Raw genomic sequence first — 22,727 nt, forward strand, 5'->3', positions numbered from 1 at the left:
ATAGCCCAGGCTTCCTCAACCTCGGCCCTCCAGATGTATTTGGCCTACAACTCCCATTATCCCTAGCTAGCAGGACCAGTGGTCAGGGATGATGGGAATTGTAGTCTCAAAAACATCAGGAGGGCCGAGGTTGAGGAAGCCTGTCCTAGCCCATTGTGGGGCGGGGGAGAGGCAAGCAAAGTTAGAGCAGCTTGCATCCTGGGTTGGCCTGAAAGGTGCAGGCACACAGGTAATTCCCTGGGCCCAAAGGCAACATACGATCTTGCGTGCTGAGCCCAGCCCACTCTGGATCCACACTTCTGGACTTGCTGAACAGTTGTACAAATGTAAAGATTTATTATTTATCTATTATTGTGATTTTTAAGTCCTCCCTTCACCCTAAGGTCCATGGGCAGGTCAAACATTGAAACACAATGTTAAAAACAGTTCCAAACAATTTACAGTCACCAAAATATTGGGGGTCCTAAAAATATGCTCTTTGAGTGTCAAAAGCTGGGGTCAAGAGGTATGTCTTAAGCCATTGAGTTGAGCTAAAGAGAAATGAGGTTTTAGAAATACAGTGTGGTTCAGTGGTTAGAGTATTAGAGTAGGACCTAGGAGAGACCAGGTTTCTAATCTCCACTCTGCCATGAAGCTCACTTACCCTCAGCCTAACCTGCTTCACACGGTTGTTGTAGGGATAAAAGGAGGAGGAGGAGAACCTAGTGAATCCTTTCTGCCCAAGGAGGAAACAAAACAATGCATCGATTCCTGCTTGTTGTTGTGCCAACTTACACAAGAGGGTGCACTTCCTCAAGAAGGAATTTGTAGGTGGAAAAGCTTGGGCTGAGATTTCCTATAGGCAGGAAAAACCCCTGAGGTGAATGGAAAGGTGCTGCCGTGCCCCTCTGCCCAACTTTGCTTGCCAGGGTCCTGTGGTGGCAGTGACGGCTTCCAGGTTCTGGTGGGATCTGATGGGGTCTGGGGGATCTTGCAGGAACCTGGAGGTTGCTGCCGCTTTGTCCTTGCTTCTCTGGCAGCAGCGGGAGGGTGCATGGGAGGGGTGCCACCAGCAAGAGAGCCCTGCTGGAAGCCACAGTCAGTTCTCTTCACTCGTTCGGGGTGGGTGGGGGTGGCAGGGCTTGGATTCCACCTCCCGCGATGGCTGCCTCAGTCCGTCTCAGGATGGGCTGGCCCTGCTATAGGGCAGCTCTGAGGTCCCCCACAACTATTCCTGACTCTGTTTGCCCCTCCATCTCGTCCCAGGCTCGACTCTACACCCGCAGCTGTGCTGTTGGCCGAGTGCTGATCGGTCCTGTGGCCCCTGAGATGGGGCAGGTCCACTGGAAGGAGATGTGCAGCCGAGGGAACATGGAATCTGCTCGCTGGCATGCCATTCAGTCAGAAGGCTTTCAGCTCTGGCCTTGAGATGCACATCCAGCGCTTCCTGCTGGGGAGTTGTCTGCGAGAAATGGCCTTCCTCTGCTATGGGAGGCCAGGGAAGGTTTGAGGGGAGCTTGGCATTGCGACACCTTTAAGGTACGCAGGACTGCAGGAAGTCCAGCTGGAGAAATCCAAGCCAGTTCCAAGTCCTCCCAAGGCAGGGACTTTTTGCCCAAAGAGAGGTGATGCTGCTCAGAGCCCTTTGGAAACCCTGGGGTTGAAAAGTTGACTGCAAGCTCTCCAGGACAGCCAAGGAAGGCAGAAAGAGCAGGTGGATCAAGCTTTCTTCCTCCATAATGCTCCCCACGTCCATCAGGCACGCTGACCTCAGATCTAAGATCCACTGCAGCAACAGCAGCTTCTGGGGCATTGCATTATCTGCATAACTTTTGGCTGCCAGCCATAACAAAAGAGAACTGGAAACTGCATCAGCAAAGCTGGATTTGGATGAATCATAGAATCATAGAGTTGGAAGAGACCACAAGGGCCATCGAGTCCAACCCCCTGCCAAGCAGGAAACACCATCAGAGCACTCCTGACATATGGTTGCCAAGCCTCTGCTTAAAGACCTCCAAAGTAGGAGACTCCACCACACTCCTTGGCAGCAAATTCCACTGTCGAACAGCTCTTACTGTCAGGAAGTTCTTCCTAATGTTTAGGTGGAATCTTCTTTCTTGTAGTTTGGATCCATTGCTCCGTGTCCACTTTTCTGGAGCAGCAGAAAACAACCTTTCTCCCTCCTCTATGTGACAGAAACAGGAGCCTGTGCAAGAGAGTGCCCATACAGTCTACATTTAATAATCATTTTTTATTATTTGTACCATGCACATCTGATTGGGTTGCCCCAGCCATTCTGGGTGGCTTCCAGCATATATATAAAAACATAGTAAAACATGAAACCTCAAAAAGCTTCCCTGTACAGGGCTGCCTTCAGATGTCTCCTAAAGGTTATATAACCTAGAGGTGAACCAGACCAATTCACACTTTGTGAAACGAGGGTCAAACTGAAGTGCAGCCTCAAATTCTGCAGCAAAACCAGTAAAAAAAGTAGTATGAAAGCATGCAGAAACAAGAATTCAGGGAATTTCTACAGATAAAAACTGGCCTTATGCTCCAGGAGAGCCTGGGGGAGAAGAAGGGGTGTCTCAGCAAGATGGGTGCTGCTTCATGGTGGAAGGACGACAGCAGAAAAGCCCATTTTGGGAGTCACCACCCTGTGACACCCTGCAGGGCACAGTACTGCAAAGAGACTCTCCCCAGATGATCTAAGCCAGAAGTCAGCAACCTTTTTCAGCTGGTCCACCGTCCCTCAGACCATGTGGTGGGCCAGACTATATTTTGAAAAAATATATATGAAAGAATCCCTATGCCCCACAAATAGCCCAGAGACGCACTGTAATACAGTTCTCTCATACTGTATTACGGTGTTGTATGTTGGTTTGACAGCCATTGAAAGAAAGTCCCTACAGAGGGTGGTGAAGACAGCACACGATATGATGGGCTGTCCCCTGAGTCTGCTAGATGTCATCGCAGGAGACCTTGCCTCAGAAGGAACATTCTCAGGGATGACTCACACCCTTTTCAATCTCCTGCTCTCGGGCAGGAGATATAGAATCATTATAAGCTGCACCAACAGGTTAAAGAACAGTTTCTACCCATGGTCCGTGAGGCTGCTGGAAGGAAAACAGCAACATTGCAGCTGATGTTCAGGGTTGGTGGTCACACGACAACACACAGTGTGTAAGAAGGACTGAGAGATTGTGGAGGGGCTCGTTTAGTCTCACCGTAAACAAGTGGTACAGTGACAATAAAGTATTTCTATTTCTATATTAAATAAAAGCACACACTCTACTCATGTAAAAACACCAGGCAGACCCCACAAATAACCCAGAGATGCATTTTAAATAAAAGGACACATTCTAGTCATGTAAAAACACACTGCTGGGGGCCAGATTGAGAAGGCGATTGGGCCTCATCCGGCCCACAGGCCTTAGGTTGCCTATCCCTGACCTAAGTGAACTTCCCATTGAATTTCCTAATGTTCAAATATGGCAGAGTTTCTCCAGCTCTCCTTCAGTTCAGTCCTCTGAAGGTTCGGGGCTCCCTCTGAATTTAAAGGGGGACCATGGTCTTGGGGACCCAAATGGCCTCGGGGACAAAAGAGCTGAGCTCCGGGGGCTGAGCAGGGTCCCTTCGCCCTCAAGGTGGCCCTGGCCGCCTTGGTGGGAAGTTGTGGGGGGCAACGACAGCATTACAGAAGGCACAGTGGGGCTGGAGGACCCTGGGGGCGAGGGGAGAGGCCATGCAGAGAGGAGATTTCCATGGGCAGCAGAGCTTGTGACTGACAAATGTGCAACACACGTGTCAGAAGCAACACGGCTTTGCTCTTCTTCAGCACCAGAGTGGAGCTGAGCGTCCGGTGCAGCCGCAGGCCAGTTCTCTCTGCCGCAAATGGAGGGTGTGAGTTCGTTCCTTTGGGGCGAAGGCACAGGGCTGTTGCACCCATGAGTGCTTTGCGCATCCTGGTCCGGGTTAGCGGAGAGCTGGGGAACCAAACACTCAGCCCTGCTCCTTTCTGGTCCTTGCTTCGAAAGTCTGCAGATCTCTTGGATCTGTTGCTGGAACCTCAGTTTGGCTGTTTGGGGGGTGGAGAAACAGGAGCAGAGATTTAGTAAAGAAATATTATCTCCCCTACTTTCAGCTCCAAAAGATTCCAGGGCAGCAAGTTGTTATGTACTGAGTTGAATAGGATCCAAACTGCAGCAGTCTGATTGGTCCTAGAACAATAGGATCCAAAATGCAGCAGTCTGATTGGTCCTAGAACAATAGGATTCAGAATGCAGCAGTCTGATTGGTCCTAGAACAATAGGATCCAAACTGCAGCAGTCTGATTGGTCCTAGAACAATAGGATCCAAAATGCAGCAGTCTGATTGGTCCTAGAACAATAGGATCAAAAATGCAGCAGTCTGATTGGTCCTAGAACAATAGGATTCAGAATGCAGCAGTCTGATTGGTCCTAGAACAATGCAGCAGTATGATTGGTTGGCAGGAACAACCCAATCCTGCTCCAGATAGAAGTGAATCCACAACCTGATTGGCTTACAGTAGAATTCCGGAATTAGCCAATCATGTGCAGCCCATTGTGTAAATAGTGTATATAAAGCAGATACTGTGAGGGGACTTTCATTCATTCCTCCTCACCACTATGAGCTGAATAAAGAGCATGAAATCACTTTGCGACTCTGAGTGTATTTCACAAGTAATAGTTGGGGTTTTTTTAATACCTATATAAAACTGTAAGGCACATCTGGTTGGCCACATTGAGAACAAGATGCTGTTCCAGATGGGTCCCATTTGGTCTGATCCAGCAGCTAAGTTCTTCTTAGGTTTTTAAGTTCTTCGATAACATTTAAGCATCGGTGGAAAACTACCAATGGTTCAACTTCACCTGCTCCAAAGTCTAAGAAGTCCTTGCAAGAAAATGCAACCATGGTGTGAGGTGGCCCCTTAAAGACTAATAGATTTATTTCAGCATAAACTCTCTCTCTCTCTCTCTCTCTCTCTCTCCCTCCATTAAAGCTTATGCCAGGGGTCTCCAACACAACCCCACTCCCTGCAGTATGTCCTAAGGCGCTTGTGAAAGGCCTCAGTAAAGCTCCCCTCAAAGATCTGTAATAGATGTGGGACTGTTTCCTCCTTCTCTTCTGTTCTCGTTTCCATGGACTGGACCACTCCTGCCCTGCTTCTCTTCTTCTGCTCTTTCAGATGTGGTAGCCATTTTGTGTTGCACCATGCCCTCACAGTAGCCATTTTGGGACGGGCACCCATGGCAGTTTCTCAACCAGAGGCACCATCTAGGGTGGGCCGAGGGCTCCCAAAAAATTCAAGGAGGGGTCCGGGCCCCACCAGCCTTCCTGTGGGCAACACTGGGCCTTCTCATGGCTGCAACAGACACTGTTGGGCCTCCCTTTGACTGCAATGGGCCCCATCCGGCCCCACTGCCTCCTCCCGCTGTGTGACGCCACGCACATGCACTGGCCCCCCCAAAAAAGTTGGGCAGAACCCGGCGCCTAAGAATGCCCACCGGTCCAAAAAGGGCTGGTGAGCCTTGCTTTTAGCAAACAAGCAGAAACATAAGAACCAGTAACACAAAAACAATGCTTACAGTCTCAAATATAATAAATTAGCTATGCCACTGCAGATTAGATTACTGCAATGCACCGTACAGACCTCTTTTTGAAAACAGTTCAGGAGCTACAGCTGGTGCAAAAATTCAGCAGCCATATTATTGACTGGGAGCGGAAGGTCTGAGCGCATTGCACTAATTCTGCCTGACACTCCTGTAGATTCTTTTCTGGGCTCAGTTCAGAGAGCTGGTTTTCACCCACAGAGCCTTTGGCAGCTCAGGACCGCAATACCTCAAGGACCGCCTCTCTCCACAGGAACCGACCTGGGTCCTGCAATTGTCATCTGAAGCCTTTTTCTCTGCATGAGCCACCCTTCATGGGCAGCCACACAAGAACAGGGCCTTTTCTGAGTTGGCCTCCCAAGGGTGGGAGACTCTCCCCAGGGAGGCTCATCTTGACCCTTCCTTATATATCTTCAGAAAACATTCCTTTTTGGTCAGGCCTTTAGCTTTATAACTATCTATGGCCTTCTTGCATGTGTTTTTTAATGTAGGTGTTTCAAAAATATATTGAGGGGTACAGTTAGGGTTACCCCAGAAAGCCCTAAAAACTGTTTGTGAATCCTCCCCCCCAGCCAGGCCTCGGAGTACGCATTTTAAAAACTGCATTCTCCTCTAAGACAAAAAGCATGAGCTAAGCAGTCCTCTCTGTAACAAAAACGCTGTAACAACTCAGAGCTGAGAACAGTAAAGCTTTCGCTTCCCAGATCCAAGCTAACCTTGTCCTGGTACATTGACTTGCAACATACTTCCGGGAACAGAGCCAGAGAACGAAAAGCAACATTTCTATGTAAGAATCTGTGAAGGGGGAGAGGAAAAAAAGGGGTTTGAAAAAAGGATAAAACCTGCTTGTAAAATGTTTTCGGCGCGGCCTGTCTTTTGTGAACTGAATCACACAGGTGCCTCTGCCACCCCGGATGGCAGAATAAAACGCTCTTTCTCTGGATTAACCCCTTGGTGTCGTTTGGCTCCTTTTGTCTCTGCTCGGGTGCAACAATTATTCCGACCCATGGATTAATAAGGCTACAATATGTGCTGCTTTCAGTGGATGTACAGTGGTACCTCGGGCTAAGTACTTAATTCGTTCCGGAGGTCCGTTCTTAACCTGAAACTGTTCTTAACCTGAAGCACCACTTTAGCTCATGGGGCCTCCTGCTGCTGCCGCGCCGCCACGATTTCTGTTCTCATCCTGAAGCGAAGTTCTTAACCCAAGGTACTATTTCTGGGTTAGCGGACTCTGCAACCTGAAGCGTATGTAACCTGAAGCGTATGTAATCCGAGGTAGCATTGTATGTGTTTTTTGCTTAACATACTGTAAGTCACTTTGAGTTGCTGCGGCAAAAAAGTGATTAATACTTCTTCTTAAATAATGTGGAAGGAAAAAAGAGGATTCTGTCAAAGTGGGTTTTGTCTACACTACCCGGGGAATCTTTCCCAGTCCTACCTGGTGATGCCGGGGACTGAGCCTGGCACCTTCTGCATGCCAAACAGGTGCTCTTAACACCTTACAGCAGGCCAAAGGCCTACCGAGTCCAGCAGCACCCTCTTCTCACAGTGGACAACCAGGTGCCTATCATCCTCATCATCATCATCATCACCATCACCATCACCCCCCCTACCTTTCATTAAGGCTTCATTCTTCTGCTTCAGAGCTTGGATCTCAGAGGCCATGGAGGTGATCTGGAAGGGAGAAATGAATTATAGGGCGGCATGTAATGCCTTAAAAGAAAATATTATGAAAATGATTTATAGGTGATACATGACCCCAGTCAAGCTTGCAAAAATTTACCACTTGTCTGATAATAAATGTTGGAAATGTAAAGAAACTGAAGGTACTTTCTTTCACTTTTGGTGGACGTGCCCAAAGATTAAGGACTTCTGGGAAATGATTTATAATGAAATGAAAAAGGTACTTAAATGTACCTTCCCTAAGAAACCAGAGGCCTTTCTCCTGGGCATTGTCGGCCAATTGGTGTCAAGGAAAGATAGAACATTTTTTATGTACGCCACAACAGCAGCAAGAATACTCATTGCAAAGTATTGGAAGATACAAGATCTACCCACTCTGGAAGAATGGCAGATGAAGGTGATTGACTACATGGAACTGGCTGAAATGACTGGCAGAATCCGAGACCAGAGGAAAGAGACGGCGGAAGAAGACTGGAAGAAATTTTAAATCTATCTTAAGAGATATTGTAAAATTAATGAGTGTTAAAATGTTATGATTATAGAAAGTAAGTGGACTACAGCTGTAAAGATTAAGTTAAAAGAAAAGAAAAGAATATAACTAGATAAAATTAAGGGTGAGGATTTGCTGAACTAAATTCGAAATTGGAATGCAGAAAGGGGAGGTATGAGGAGGTCGGTGAAGTAAGTTTTAAGAAAATAAGGTTTTGAAATAATACTTGTTTGTTTTTGTGTTTGTTTGTCTGTAGTGAGTATGTTTATATAATTTGTGAAAATTCAATAAATATTATTATAAGAAGAAGAAGAAGAAATGAATTATAGGGGAGGGGAGCTGCCACATCAGCAGCATACATCATGTTTAGCAGTCGCGGCATCCACCAAATAATTCCTGGGGAACTTCTTTTTATGTGACCCGAACCTTCCAAACGCCGGCTTCATCAGATCGAGAAGGTGGACTTGTCAAGGGGCCTCTCTGAATGGGTGGCACCAGGAGCAGTGCCGGCCCGTCCACTTGGTGGACCGAGGCAGCTGCTCTGCGGTGAGCAGAGGTAAGGAGAAATCTCTCGAGAGCCCTGTGGGATCACACAGAGGCCTTGAGAGATCTCACCGGGAACTGGAGGCCACAGCCTCAGGACCCTGGGAAGCAAGGCTTTAGCGCAGGCAGCAGTGGGGGGGGCAGGCGGTGCACAAGGTGTGCACGCAGGGCAACACCTCCCTGTTTTGCCTCAGGCGGTGAGGCAGGCTGGTCTGCCCCCGAGTGAGCAGGAGGAACCCCTGGCATTTTCCTGCCACCCCCATCAGCAGTCTTCCTTCCTTACTATTTCCGTTTTCTCTCTCAGCTGCTGCTGTAGACTCTGGGCTTCTCCACTGGTGCTGGGAACACCCTGAAGTTCTGCCTGACCTTCCTCAGGAAGCCTGATGGGTTTGGCCACAGTCTGCAGGAAGCACAAAGAAGAGGCTATAGAACTCTTTGAAATTCCAGAGGCACCATGCCCTGAAACCCAACCACAGACATCATGCACCCAGAGAGGTGTAGGAACCACACACTAGGCTCTGTGCTCTGGGGTTGGGTTCCCCCTTCCAGCCAGCTACTCTGTTTCCCATTGCGATGGTGGCAGAAGCATTAAGGTTTGGTGAGCTGGGCACACAGAGGGCATCCAAGGGTTACAAGCTGTCCGCGAGGCTTAGGTTGTCCATGTTGGGAAACTGTGTACGTGCAGCTACTCACACAGAGTCAATTAAGGTTTGGCAGACAGCCAGAAGGCAATCTGAAGGAGTAAGTCTGCCTGGTGATAACAGAGACATGGAGACAGCTCCCTGATTGGTCAAGCTCTCTCAAAGGAGTGATAATTATGTAATGGCCTACTAACTGGAATGTGTTAGTTCAGAGGTTCAGAGTTCTGTGTATCAGTGTAGAAGTTGTGAGTCGTGTCAGAGAGAGCTAGCAAAAGATCCGTGTTCTGTTCCTGTAAATAGTCCACTGTATATAATAAACACCTAACTACAAGTTCCTGGCTTCTGCTTCGTCTATCCTGTCTGCAGCCAAGTTGCCAATTGCTTCCGTGGATTCTGCGTTTACTCTGCTAGGTCTGGCTAAGGTCCTGCAACTAGTCAGAAAGTTGCAAAACACCAATAGGTTTTGCCAATAGTCCACACCTGCCTTCAACACTTAAGGGTTTCCCCTGGAAAGGCACATTTGGATGGAGGGTCCTTCTGTATCTTCTCCACTGCTCTAAAAATAGTGGGGCAGAGGGAGTGATGTAATGATGCTTCCATTGCCCTTAAAGAATAAGTGCCCCCCATACAGTGCTGGGGCAAGTCATTTCTGTCAGGAGTTCAGCCTACACTCGAGTAGGACCCTGGCAGAGACACATGCCCAACTGGCATGTTCTCTCCCTCTTGGTCTTTCATTTGGGAGCTTCATAAGCTTTCTTCAGCCCGAACAATCACAGCGACTAATGCCAACCGACACCGGCACACTTAGGGATCCGCAGAATCTCCGCAGCTCATGCATAACAGACCTCAGCAACTCAGCATTTTGGCTAATCTACTTTATTTACATATAAACACACACAGAGCACTGCAACACGGCTCTCTCTCTCTCTAGCATCAGACAGCAAAGAGAAAAAGAACAAAGGACAATAGTCCCACTTCACGGAACACAGTAACACAAATATCCTGTCTCCGTCACTTCCCACTCTGTGGAGTCAAAACATGCACCGTCATGTGATAGACAAAAATCCCATGACTGCAACCATGGAGCAGGAATTCTAACATCTTCCCCCCAAATAAAAGGGTTTTGCAGGGTTTGGGCACGTCGTTGAACCACAGAAAGCCAATTCCTTTTCTGATGCTCATTGTGTTACAGCTGGGATGGGAACATCAGAAGCAGTGAGCTGGATTAGGCTAAGGGCTCATTCAGTCCAGCATCCTGTTCTCATGGTGGCCAATCAGATACCCCAATGGGGAGCACACAAGCACAGGAGCAGTCCTCTCTCCTCCTGCAGTTTCCAGCAACTGGCATTCAGAAGTATTGCTCCTTCTGATTGTGAAGGCAGACCAGGGCCATCCTGGCCAGGAACCAGGAGCCTTCTCCTCCTCCATGAATTTGTCCAAACCTTTTCTAAAGCCATCCCTGCCTCCTGCAGGAGTGAGTTCCACAGTTTAACTCTGCACTGCGTGAAGAAGGACTTGCTTTTCTCTGTTCTGAATCTTCCTATCTTCCAGCAGGTCTCTCCTTAGGTTCTTATGTAATGTCTGGAGGACACCATATAGGGCTGCCCCCAACCTCATCTCTTTCTTTCTCCCCACCATTCCTCTGACAAATGTGGGGAATTTTGGGACTCCTGTCACTTTCAACACCCAACTGCAGTGTTACTCCACAAGAAACCCACCAGGGAGGGAGGGAGGGAAGACTTCTTACCAGCATCCCTTGCGACTTCAGAGGCGCCATTGAACTTTCTTCCTTTGGTCCTCCGGGATGCTTCTTGTATCCTGCCTGCTGCTGCCTGAAAAGCTCCTTCAGCTGTCAGAAGGGCAGAAAACAGATGCAGGGTTGAGCTTAGCCAGCAGGGATTCCCAAAAGCAGCTATGAAAAATTTGGTAATCTGGGTTAGATGCAATATTTGAGCTGTGCCATGGTATATTCCAAGTTTCCTGGCAACAGCTGGGGAAGCATCACAGAGCAACAAATAAAGCAGAATGCTGTGTGTGTATATATATGTGTGTGTGTGTGTGTGTGTGTGTGTGTGTGTGTAATATAGATAGATGATAGATAGATAGATAGATAGATAGATAGATAGATAGATAGATAGATAGATATAGATATAGATATAGATATATAGATATATATTATTATTAGCAATTTCAACATAACAAATTATCAAAACAAATCTTCTTCATTATTTCCCCATTTCCCACCTCCCCAACAAACCCTCCCTCCCCACTAAGACTTCCCTCAGCTCCTCTCTCTGATTTCTCAACCCATGTTAACTTCTGCATATTATAAAATTGTATACATCCTTATATTATCTGTCTACTATGTTAACCCTCAATAAATTTGTGTATGTTTATTCAAAACCTGCCAAGGAATCCAGTTCATTTTGTTGTCTTTTTAAATAGTTTGTAAAAGGCTCCCTTTCTTCTTTGAAGTCACAGTTGTCCTTGTCTCACAATTTGCATGTCAATTTCACCAGTTCTGCATAGTTCATCAATTTCTCTTGCCACTATTCTTTGGTCGGGGTTTCCTCATTCTGATGCACCATCAGTAACATGTTGCAGGATACTCCCACCCACCCAAAGACTGGAGAGCCCCCTAAACAGTAACATTGCTAATTTGCATTACATATTTTGGGTGCTTCTGGGCTGTTTTGCAGGAGCGAATTAAGCTCATGCTAAAACTGAGTGCCCATGTGGCACAGTGGTGAGTGTGTCAGGCTAGGACCAGGGTTCAAATCCTGTCTCAGCCAGGAAGCTCACTGGGTGTGACCTTGGGCCAGCCACCCACTCTCAGCCTAACCAGCCTCACAGGGCTGCAGTGGGGCTTAAATGAGGAGGTGGGCACAGCCACATACGCCACTCTGAGCTCCTTGGAAGAAAGATGAATATAAACATAATAAATAAATCAACTTTATGTATGCAATTTTAAAGCTGATTAAAATTGTTCTGCTGCCCCTAGTACAACAAATTCACTTTGTGAAGAAGAAAAAACAGCAGCAACAACACCACAGACTTTTTTGTGGTTTGGAAAGTGACAGTGGAAACACATTGAAAAGTGTGGGGTGAACAGATTACGAACAGGAACGTGTGTAATAAACGCCCCACAAGCATCTCAGGACAGAGGCTCATTTTCACATAACTGCCTCACAAAGAAATCAGAATGAATGCTCAGTAAAGACCAGGCAGAGTCTAGCTGCCTTGTACCCTTTTTGCAAACAAATCAGGATTAGTGCTACATAATCTGTATTTCTGGAGCAGCCCCCAGGTCAGTCACATGGAGAGGATTCCTTTTGTTGGTGCAGGAACAAAGTTTCCTCTGATGAGAAGTTTAACCTGCCAGGGGCATTCCTGGCGCCTGTGCAATGTCACGTCACCTGGCCCCATGCCAGCTCAAACATTCGTTTTGCTGCATGCACTTAAGCCAATGCAGCGGAGGGTAGAATTTCACACCACCTTGACAGTTGGATGCCTAACCTTTATGGGTAATTTTGGACTCTGGCCTTTGAGGCCTGACGCCCCATTTAAATCTGTTCCTGTGCCTCGCTTGCCCTGCTGTGCTTGGTTGAGCAACACTGGAAGGTGTTTGAGTCAGACCACGGGTCCATCTAGCTTGTATTTTAATGTATTTTAAATCATTTGTTGGAAGCCGCCCAGAGTGGCAATATTATTATTATTATTATTATTATTATTATTATTATTATTATTATTATTATTATTATCATCATCTACACAGGTTGGCAGAGGCTCTCCAGGGTTTCAGGCAAAGAGTCTCTCCCAACCCTGCCAGGAGGTAGCAGAGGGAAATAAGTTCAGCACCTTCTACTAGCCAAGCAGACCCTTTTGCCACTGAGCTATGGCCCTTCCCCAAGTTTGTTGGTTTGTTTGATTGCTTATACAAGCACTGATTTGGTGCCTTCTCATAAAATGCCAGCAATACTGTATAAACACCCACCCACTCACCCACTCACCCATTAAAAGCAGTGCAACACTTGACTGTATGGGACTGGCAGAAATGACTGGCAGAATCCGTGACCAGGGAGAAGAGTCGGCAGAAGAAGATTGGAAAAAATTTAAGGACTATTTACAAATATATTGTAAAATTAAGGGATGTTGAATGATGTTGGATTGAAATTAAGTGGTTTCAGGCTGTAATCATGATAAAATGACTTTCTTTTTGTAAGCAAGAATTTAAAGTTATAACAATTTAAGATGTTGGAGAGAAAATAAGGTGTTTCTTTTTTCTTTCTTTTCTTTTCTTTTTAAACTGTAATGCTTTGAGATAAGGATTTGCTGTATAAACAACTCAAACTGGGTATGCAAGAAGGGAAGGTATGAAGAGGTCGGGGAAATAAGTTATGAGAAAATAAGTTGTGAATTTTATGTGTTTTTAATATTTTTATGTTTGTTTTTTTCTTTTTGTTTGTAAAAAATTGGAAACTCTAATAAATATCTTTAAAAAAATAAAATAAAAGCAGTGCAACACAATAATTGAAATGTCTGGCTACTCAAGGACATTTTAAAGACAGACACAGGCTTGTCAGCAGAAGGAAGTCTTCAAGAGACGCCTGGAAGTCAAAAGGGAGAATGCCTGCTGAATTTGTCGGAAGAGTGCTCCCCAGCATCACGGGGCCAGGGATGCTGGCCATGTGTTCCCACTCTGGTTTCCCGTGCACTCACTGCGTTTCCAGAGCTGGGTTTCTTTTATCAGGCCAGTGGTCCACCTAGTCCACCACAAGAGCCCTCTCCCCTCCTGAGGCTTTCAGCAACTGGTATTCAGAAGCATCTCTGCCTCTGACCGCGGAGGCAGAATGTGGCCATTGTAGATAATAGCCATCAGTAGCTCTCTCCTCCTCCATAAATTTTTCTAAACCACTGTTAAAGCCATCCAAGTTGGTGGCCATTGCTGCCTCCTGTGGGAGGGAGTTCCGCAGTCCAACAATGTGTTGCATAGTGTACATAAACATAAATGAATTGAAGCCGGGGGTTGAGGAAGAGCTGTGAAATGCACGGGGGGACAGGGGACAATGACCCGACTTCACTGCTCTAAATAGATAACAGCCCTGCTCCAGATGGAGACCAGAGGTTGCAGAGCATGCAGGAGGTCCAGGGTTTGATCCTTGGTATCCCCACACAGGGCTAGGAAGTGTCTCCCCCGGCCTCAAAGTCAAGACAGCCACTGTCGCTCAGCGTGGCCAGTCCAGGGCCAGATGAACCAAAAGTGTGATTCGAAAGGTATTTAAATATACCTTCCTGAAGAAACCAGAGGCCTTTCTCCTGGGCATTGTCGGCCAATTGGTGCCAAAGAAGGACAGAACTTTTTTTATGTACGCTACAACAGCAGCAAGAATACTCACTGCAAAGTATTGGAAGACACAATATTTACCCACTCTGGAAGAATGGCAGATGAAGGTGATCGACTACATGGAATTGGCAGAAATGACTGGCAGAATCCGAGACCAGGGAGAAGAGTTGGTGAAAGAAGACTGGAAGAAATTTAAAGACTACTTACAGAAATATTAATGTTAGAAGGATGTTGGATAGAAACTAAGGGGTTTCCAGCTGTAATGCTTTAGGAGATACGAAAAAAAGGTTTACAAATGGGTAAAAGCTTAATGGTAAGGATTTGCTGAACTAACAAATTGAAGTGGAATACAAAGAAGGGAGGTATGAGGACGTCTGGGGAAATAAGCGTAAGGAAGATATGTTATGGAAAATTATTTGTTTTTTAACTGTTTTTATGTTGTATTTTGTTTTTTTGTTTTTCATTTTCATTGTTATATTTTAAAAACTTTAATAAATATCTTTTGAAAAAACAAAAAAACAAAAGTGTGATTCGATATCAGGGCAGCTTTCTAGCAAGCTTTCCCAACCTGGTGCCTTCAACACACTTTGAACTACGATGCCCATCAGTTAGAGGATGTCAGGCAGGCAAAGGCTGCTCTGGGTTCCAAAATGAAAACAAGCGTTGTTCAAAACCATATATTTAGCTGAGGGTTGGGCTAGATGACCCTTGGGGTCCCTTGCAACTCTACAACTCTACAACCCTATGAATATATGATGTACGGAAGTGAGAGCTGGACCACAAAGAAGGCTGATCGCCGAAGAATGGATGCTTTTGAATTATGGTGCTGGAGGAGACTCTTGAGAGTCCCATGGACTGCAAGAAGATCAAACCTATCCATTCTGAAGGAAATCAGCCCTGAATGCTCACTGGAAGGACAGATCCTGAAGCTGAGGCTCCAGTACTTTGGCCACCTCATGAGAAGAGAAGACTCCCTGGAAAAGACCCTGATGTTGGGAAAGATGGAGGGCACAAGGAGAAGGGGACGACAGAGGACGAAATGGTTGGACAGTGTTCTCGAAGCTACCAGCATGAGTTTGACCAAACTGCGGGAGGCAGTGGAAGACAGGAGTGCCTGGTGTGCTCTGGTCCATGGGGCCACGAAGAGCCGGACACAACTAGTTCAAATATATGTTGGAAGTGTAAGGAAAAGGAGGGGACATTTTATCATATGTGGTGGGATTGTAAGGTAATCAAAAATATTTGGGAAATGATATACAACAAATTGAAGAAAATGTTCCATTTAACATTTGATTTAAAAAACTGAGGCATTTTTGTTGGGGATTGTAGGGAAAGACCTGCCAAAAAAGCTGAAAAACATCTTCATGTATGCGACAATGGCCGCGAGAGTTCTGGTAGCACAAGGATTGAAGACTGAAGAAACCCCAACTAAAGAATCATGGCAAGAAAAATTGCTGGACTATGCAGAACTGGCAAAATTGACATATAAGCTACAGGACAAGGATAACTGTGACTTTAAGGATGAATGGGAACCCTTTACAAAGTATCTGAAGACGCAACAAAGCCAACTGGACTCCTTGGCAGGTTTTGAATAAACATTCACAAACTTTTTATTGATAATAATCAGCTAAATAGCTTGAGGATCTATACAACTTTGTAACATGCAGAAAACAGCATTCTTAGAGAAACCAAAGACTGGAGCTGAGGGAAGTCGGGGGGTGGGGGTTTAGTGTGGGAGGGGGGAGGGAGGAAAAATGGGGGGCAAGGATGATATGTTTTTTGAAAATATGCCTTGTTACAATTTTGAATAAAAAATAAATAAATAAATAAAAAAGAATCGGACATGACTAAACGACTAAACAAAACAATGAATATAGCACCAAGTGGACTCATGCTCATACTTCAGAACAGGAAGTGGTGGGCAGATGAGTCAAAAGAGGCTCTTGAGCATCAGTACACACACAAACACACACCTTGTGAAGGCTCCCAGGATGACATTTCCCTCCTCCTTGGCTCTCCAAAGAGCCATGAAGAACATGGTGAGTCAGGGAGGAAGAGGCAAAGGTGAGGAGGAGCGATGACAGAGGTAATGTTGCTGCCTACCTGCTCGGTCACCAGCTGATGCTGCTGCCTCAGGCTCTCCTGCTCTCCCTGGGGGCTCCTGGTGACTTTCGCTTCCGAGTCCTGACTCTGTTCCTGGGGGAGGAAATGGACTTGTGTGGGCAGCGAGGCCGGAGGACGGCAGGGCCCTGTTCTAGCTCCCGTCTCTTTCACGGATCTCGGCTTCTGGAAGTGGGAGGTAAAGCCTTGGGGTTTTCAGCAACCCAACTGGGTGCTGTGCCAGCCACAGCAACCCTCCCAAGCTGCCCTGCCCTGCACCTGCCTTTCCAAAGCCCCCAAGGACAACCTGGGGCCCCCACACAGGCTTAGCAGTGAGGCTAAAGGTGAGGGAAGAGACACAGCTCAGCGGCAGCGTGTGTGCCTTGCAAGCAGAAGGTCCCAGTTTCTGTCCCCACAGGTATCTCCTGGTGGGACTGCGAGAGACCCCTTCCTGAAGGTGAGGAAGACCCCACATGGCAGAGGTTCCTAGGGACTACTGCCATGCACTCTACGTGGGGCTACCTTTGAAGGTGACCCAGAAACTACAACTAATCCAGAATGTGGCAGCTAGACTGGTGACTGGGAGTGGCCGTCGAGACCACATAACACCGGTCCTTAAAGACCTACATTGGCTCCCAGTACATTTCTGAGCGCAATTCAAAGTGTTGGTGTTGACCTTGAAAGCCCTAAACGGCCTCGGCCCAGTATACCTGAAGGAGCGTCTCCACCCCCATCATTCTGTCCGGACGCTGAGGTCCAGCTCTGAGGGCCTTCTGGCGGTTCCCTCACTGCGAGAAGCCAAGTTACAGGAAACCAGGCAGAGGACCTTCTCGGTAGTGGCGTCCGCCCTGTGGAACGCCCTCCCACCAGATGTCAAAGAGAAGAACAACTACCAGACTTTTAGAAGACATCTGAATCATAGAATCATAGAATCATAGAGTTGGAAGAGACCACAAGGGCCATCGAGTCCAACCCCCTGCCAAGCAGGAAACACCCTCAGAGCACTCCTGACATATGGTTGTCAAGCCTCTGCTTAAAGACCTCCAAAGTAGGAGACTCCACCACACTCCTTGGCAGCAAATTCCACTGTCAAACAGCTCTTACTGTCAGGAAGTTCTTCCTAATGTTTAGGTGGAATCTTCTTTCTTGTAGTTTGGATCCATTGCTCCGTGTCCGCTTCTCTGGAGCAGCAGAAAACAACCTTTCTCCCTCCTCTATGTGACATCCTTTTATATATTTGAACATGGCTATCATATCACCCCTTAACCTCCTCTTCTCCAGGCTAAACATGCCCAGCTCCCTTAGCCGTTCCTCATAAGGCATCGTTTCCAGGCCTTTGACCATTTTGGTTGCCCTCCTCTGGACACGTTCCAGTTTGTCAGTGTCCTTCTTGAACTGTGGTGCCCAGAACTGGACACAGTACTCCACAGTACTCTGAAGGCAGCCCTGTTCAGGGAAGTTTTAATGTGTGACATTTTAATGTATTTTTCATCTTTGTTGGAAGCCGCACAGAGTGGCTGGGGAAACCCAGCCAGATGGGAGGGGTACAAATAAATACTAATACTAATACTAATACTAATACTAATACATGGCATGGAGAAAGTGGACAGAGGACAGTTTCCCTCCCTCTCTCATAATACTGGAACTCATGAGCATCCAATGAAGCTGAATGTTGGAAAAGATTCAAGATGGATTAGGGAGGCAGCATTTCTTCACATGGCACACAGTTAAACTATGGAACTCCCTACCACATGAGGCAGTGGTGGCCGCCAGCCTGTAAAGGAGGACTGGAGAAATTAATGGAGGAGAGGGCTACTGACAACTCCTAGCAAAACATGGCGCTCCTTGACCCCTTAACAGTTTGCTGCAGGCTGGCCTAAAGGATTTCTGCAGTTCTATGACTTAGAAGCAAAGGAAGCTTTTCCTTGGTCACATCCATGCCATAAACAGCTCCTCAAAGAATTCTGGGAACGGTATTTGTTTAGGGTGCTGGAAACTATAGCGCTGTGGTGGGGAAACTACAGCTCCAAGGGCTCTGTGGGGGAAGCTGTCTGCTTCAAGGCCTGGCCTGGCTGGGGCCAGAGAGAACGGAAAAGCTTCACCCATTCAGATTTCAACAAGACAGGCTCTGGCTAAAGGGACAGGGAAGCCTTTAGGGCCGGAGGGCTGCCTTCCCGTGGGGCAACCTTCCGGGGACCACATGCCAGTGGTGGGCGGGGCCTGAAGCAAAAGTGGGTGGAGCAACAGATGCAAATTATTCCTTTGCCCAGCTGGCACACTCAAGCACAAGGCAGGGTCAGAGCTCCAGGACGTATTTCCAGCTAGACAAAAGCACTTCAGGACAGGGCGGTCCAATACGCGGCCTGAGGGCAGCATGCAGGCCTCGAGGCCTTTTGGGGTGGCCCTTGGCAACATTGGACGCCTCCCCCAGCCCCAATGCTACCTTCCCAAAGCCTGGTAAGGAGGCGCTGGGCTTTGGGAAAGAGGTGTGATGTCTCTGGCAGAGAAAGAGCCTGCAGGGTTCTGTGTCAAAGCCTTCTTGAGGCCCACTTGGTATGAAAAGCTGGACCTCCCGTCTCCAAGAGGCTGTGAAGTGGGGCCAGGAGAGGCCTGGCTTGCAGAGAGTCCTGGTGGCTAGATAGCAAGCCCCCCAGAAGTCTCCCTGCACAGAGCCAGATTCAGGAGAGCGCTACCAGTTCTGTTGCACTGGGTGCCAAGCCTTGGGGGCGCTGCAGAGGGCGCCGCAACTGATTTTGCATGGAGCACAAGAGTTGGGGGGGGTGCCAAATTTAGGAGTTGCACAGGGCACTGCTGACCCCCAAGATCCGCCACTGCCCTGGAGTTCCCCACCCATGCAGTAGCAAAAGGGAAGAAAAAGGCAAGAGACTTAGCGGGGTGTCATCTCCCCAGCAGCCCCACACCTTGGCAGAGAGGCCTGGGGCACCCATGTTCTGCAGCTCCTCCTCCCTGGTCTTCGCGGCTGCCGTCCTCTGCCCCTGCCGACCTCTCCCGTCCTGGGGCATGTGCTCCTGGCTGTCCAGCCGGCTGCCCACCTCCTCCTGCTTGGCGTGCAGAGCTGCTTCTAGCTCCAGGGTACGAGCCTGCAGCATGTCCTTCTCTCTCTGTACGAGCCTCCAGGATTCCCTGCAAGAACCAGAGGGGATAAAGGCAGCCGCTCGCTCGCTTTCTGACCTCGTGGTGACAGGGGTTACTTCCATGTGGGGCTTCCTTTGCTCTTGGTCCAGAAGCTGCAGTCAGTGCAGGATGCTGAAGGGTTACGGCTGACAGAGGGGAGGTCTGGTCAGCATATTGCCCCTGTGCTCAGAGATCTGCACTGCCTGCCAGTTTACTACCAGACCAAGTTCAAGGTGTTACGATTAGTATATAAATCCTGAACGACTTGAGATCTCATTTTCTCATATCCCCAATTATAGCCCCCTGTATCTGACTACTTCAATTGCTGGAACTGGCATTTTTACACCTGCCACGTAATACCCATTCTACAATTGTAAGAACGCTATCTTTGGAACTCCATGCCTGTTGATATCAGGCAGGAACCTTCACTGTACTCTTTCCAGCACCTGCTAAAAATATTGTTGCTTAGGCAGATGTTTAGAAAGTTGATGAAAGTTTCAATCCGTTTTTAGTCAATTGCTGAGTTTATCTTTTGACTGATTTTAAGAGTTGTTTTTAACAGGTAATTTTATCATTTTAGTAAACCGCTTTGTAAACCGCTTTGAGGTTTTATTTTCACAATTTTGCTGTGTATAACACTTTAATAAATAAACAACTAATAACCAAATAGAAGCTGCAAACCTCCACTTGGCCGTTAAGCTCACTTCATGACCTTGAATCATTCTCTCAGTCTAAGCTACATTGAACTCAATTTCTGCCCCATCCCTGCCTCTGGGCAGCAGAGAACAAGACTTTGCCCTCTTGTGACAGAGGAATGTACAAAAAAATACACACTCCCCGAAAAGCAGAATATCAGGCTACAGGATCTCTGCCATCTCCTAATATTTACTACTGTAGCAGGTCAACAAATTGCTGTATACCAGAGCTTTCCAAACTGTGTGTCACGATATGTCATTGTGTTGACTGCAGTGTGCAAGTGTGTGGCATGACTGCTCCCCAAACTCCTCCCAAAGCTGGAAAGGGGGTAGTTTAACCTTCAGTTTGCTAATAAAACTGAATTACTGCGTCACGAAATGATGCATGTCTAAAAAGTGTGCCCCCAACAGGAAAAGTTTGGAAAGCTCTGCTATATATACTGATAGGGGAACTACAGCTAAGAGAATATGCTTCCACATAATGGACTACATGGAATTGGCGGAAATGACTGGCAGAATCCAAGACCAGGGAGAAGAGTCGGTGGAAGAAGATTGGAAGAAATTTAAAGATTATTTACAGAAATATTGCAAAATTAATGAATGTTAGAATGATGTCAGAATGAAGTTAAGTGGTTTCAGCAGCAATGTTATAAAGGTGTATGTAAAAATGGATTATTAACAGGTGAGAAACCAAAGTTATAATATATTAAGTTAAAGGATTAAGATAAAAACAAAGAGGGAAAGAAATTGCTGAATTAACTAACTGAATTGGAATACAAAAAAGGGAGGTGTGAGGAGGTCAGGGAAACAAGGAAATGAATGTAAGGTATGGAAAGACTGATGTATTTTTTAAGTGTTTTTTATCTTTTTTTGTATTTTGTATTTTTTCTTTTATTTTTACTTTTGTCTTTCTTTTCTTCTTTTTTTTAATTCATGTAATTCTTTTCTTTGAAACCTTAATAAATATCATTTTTTTTAAAAAAAGAGAGAATATGCTTTCACAGACTGTATTAAGGATGTGTCAAGGGCATTTGTGCAGGGAAAACTCAGCCTTGAGCCAAACTGATTGAAAGTAGACACTACCCACCCTGGAAGAATGGCAAATGCAACTAATAGACTATATGGAAATGGCGGAAGTGACTGGCAGAATTCGAGATCAGGGAGAAGAGCTCGTGGAGGAAGATTGGAGGAAATTTAAAATTTATTTACAGAAACATTGTAAAATTTTTGAATGCTAATGACATTGAAATGAACTGATGGGGTTCTAGCACCAAGGTAAAATGTAAGATGGGATTGATAAATAGACAAGTTAAACTGGATATGAATTTGCTGAACTAAATTTTAAGAAAAGGGATACAAAAAAGGGAGGCGTGAGGAAGTCAGGAAAATAAGTTAACTAAAGTGAAATTTAAAAAGAGTGAGTTTTGTTTTCTTTTTTATGTGTTCGCCCCTCTCTTTTCCTGTATTTTTTGTGTTTAATGTTTGTATTTTTGTATTTTGTAACTTTGTATTTTTCTGTTTTTGTATTCTTTTGAATTTCTTTATTGATAAAACCTAATAAAATATTATAAAAAAGGAAAGTAGACACCAAATTCTTCTTGCTAATTCAGGCAACCAGCTCTGATAATACAGGCACACTTTTCCTCTGGAACGTGACTTAATTCCTGTGCACATGCAAAGCTAAGGGGAGCGAATGCCTCTCTGGAAGTCTGTGTGGCTAACAGTCCTTTGGACTCTACTCCTGAAGGGTTCCCAACAGCTGCTGTTGCTTTGACCAAATAAAAGCCATATTAAACATATTAAACATATTAAACAATTGGAGAAAAGCAGCAGCTCAGGAAAAAGGCTATCTCCCAGTGTTTCCTGCCAAGTACCTGAGATTCGCACAGGTTTCCTGGAGAGCCTTCACCTCTTCCTCCAGCTTCCTCCTGTCCTCTTGACTCAGAGAGGCTCCTTCCGCCTCTTTCAGCATCTGGCTCTGCTCATTCTCCAGCGCCTGGATGCGGCTCTCAAGGATCTTCTTCTCTGCTTCGGAGCGATGGAGCTTCTCCAGAGAGGCTTCCAGCCTCTGGCGGCTCTCGGCTGCTTCGGAAGAGAGCGTTTTGCACACCTGCAAGGGAGATTGCAAGGCCTTTGCTCTATTCACTTAGCCCGGAGACCCTTCCAGGTGAATGCACACGGCCACTTGGTAAACTCAAGACCTTCAGGGTAGAAGTGCTGATCTAGTGAACAGTTGGGCACAGGGCCAGATCGCTACCTAACCACAACTGTCCACCTATGAAAATATTGTTAGAATATAAAATGGTAATATAATATAATATATAGCCTAGCTTTTTCCCAGACAGGGACTTAAGATAAAATAGAAATAGCTAAAAACAGAAAAACACAATCATTAACAAACAATTAAACACTAGGGACGTGGGTGGCGCTGTGGGTAAAACCTCAGCGCCTAGGACTTGCCGATCGAAAGGTCGGCGGTTC

The 22,727-nt window shown here is 46.5% G+C and overlaps 1 protein-coding gene across 2 annotated transcripts in view; it reads right to left on the reverse strand.

Moving 5' to 3' along the window:
* Window positions 1-3,041: 3,041 nt before the first annotated feature.
* LOC309540480 (uncharacterized protein) overlaps window positions 3,042-22,727 on the reverse strand; it is a 33,241-nt gene continuing 13,555 nt past the window's right edge. For both annotated transcript variants that reach the window (XM_082237362.1, XM_082237361.1), the window contains exons 10-16: window positions 22,121-22,356; window positions 19,338-19,560; window positions 16,420-16,512; window positions 10,720-10,821; window positions 8,615-8,731; window positions 7,229-7,289; window positions 3,042-4,057 (exon numbers count right to left, since the gene is read on the reverse strand). In XM_082237362.1, coding sequence (XP_082093488.1) covers window positions 3,501-4,057; window positions 7,229-7,289; window positions 8,615-8,731; window positions 10,720-10,821; window positions 16,420-16,512; window positions 19,338-19,560; window positions 22,121-22,356 — 1,389 coding nt within the window. In that variant the 3' untranslated portion in view covers window positions 3,042-3,500. The remainder of the gene's footprint in view (window positions 4,058-7,228; window positions 7,290-8,614; window positions 8,732-10,719; window positions 10,822-16,419; window positions 16,513-19,337; window positions 19,561-22,120; window positions 22,357-22,727) is intronic.

Source organism: Podarcis vaucheri, assembly GCF_965113315.1.
Source record: "Podarcis vaucheri genome assembly, chromosome: 9".
NCBI classification, from domain to species: Eukaryota; Metazoa; Chordata; class Lepidosauria; order Squamata; family Lacertidae; genus Podarcis; species Podarcis vaucheri.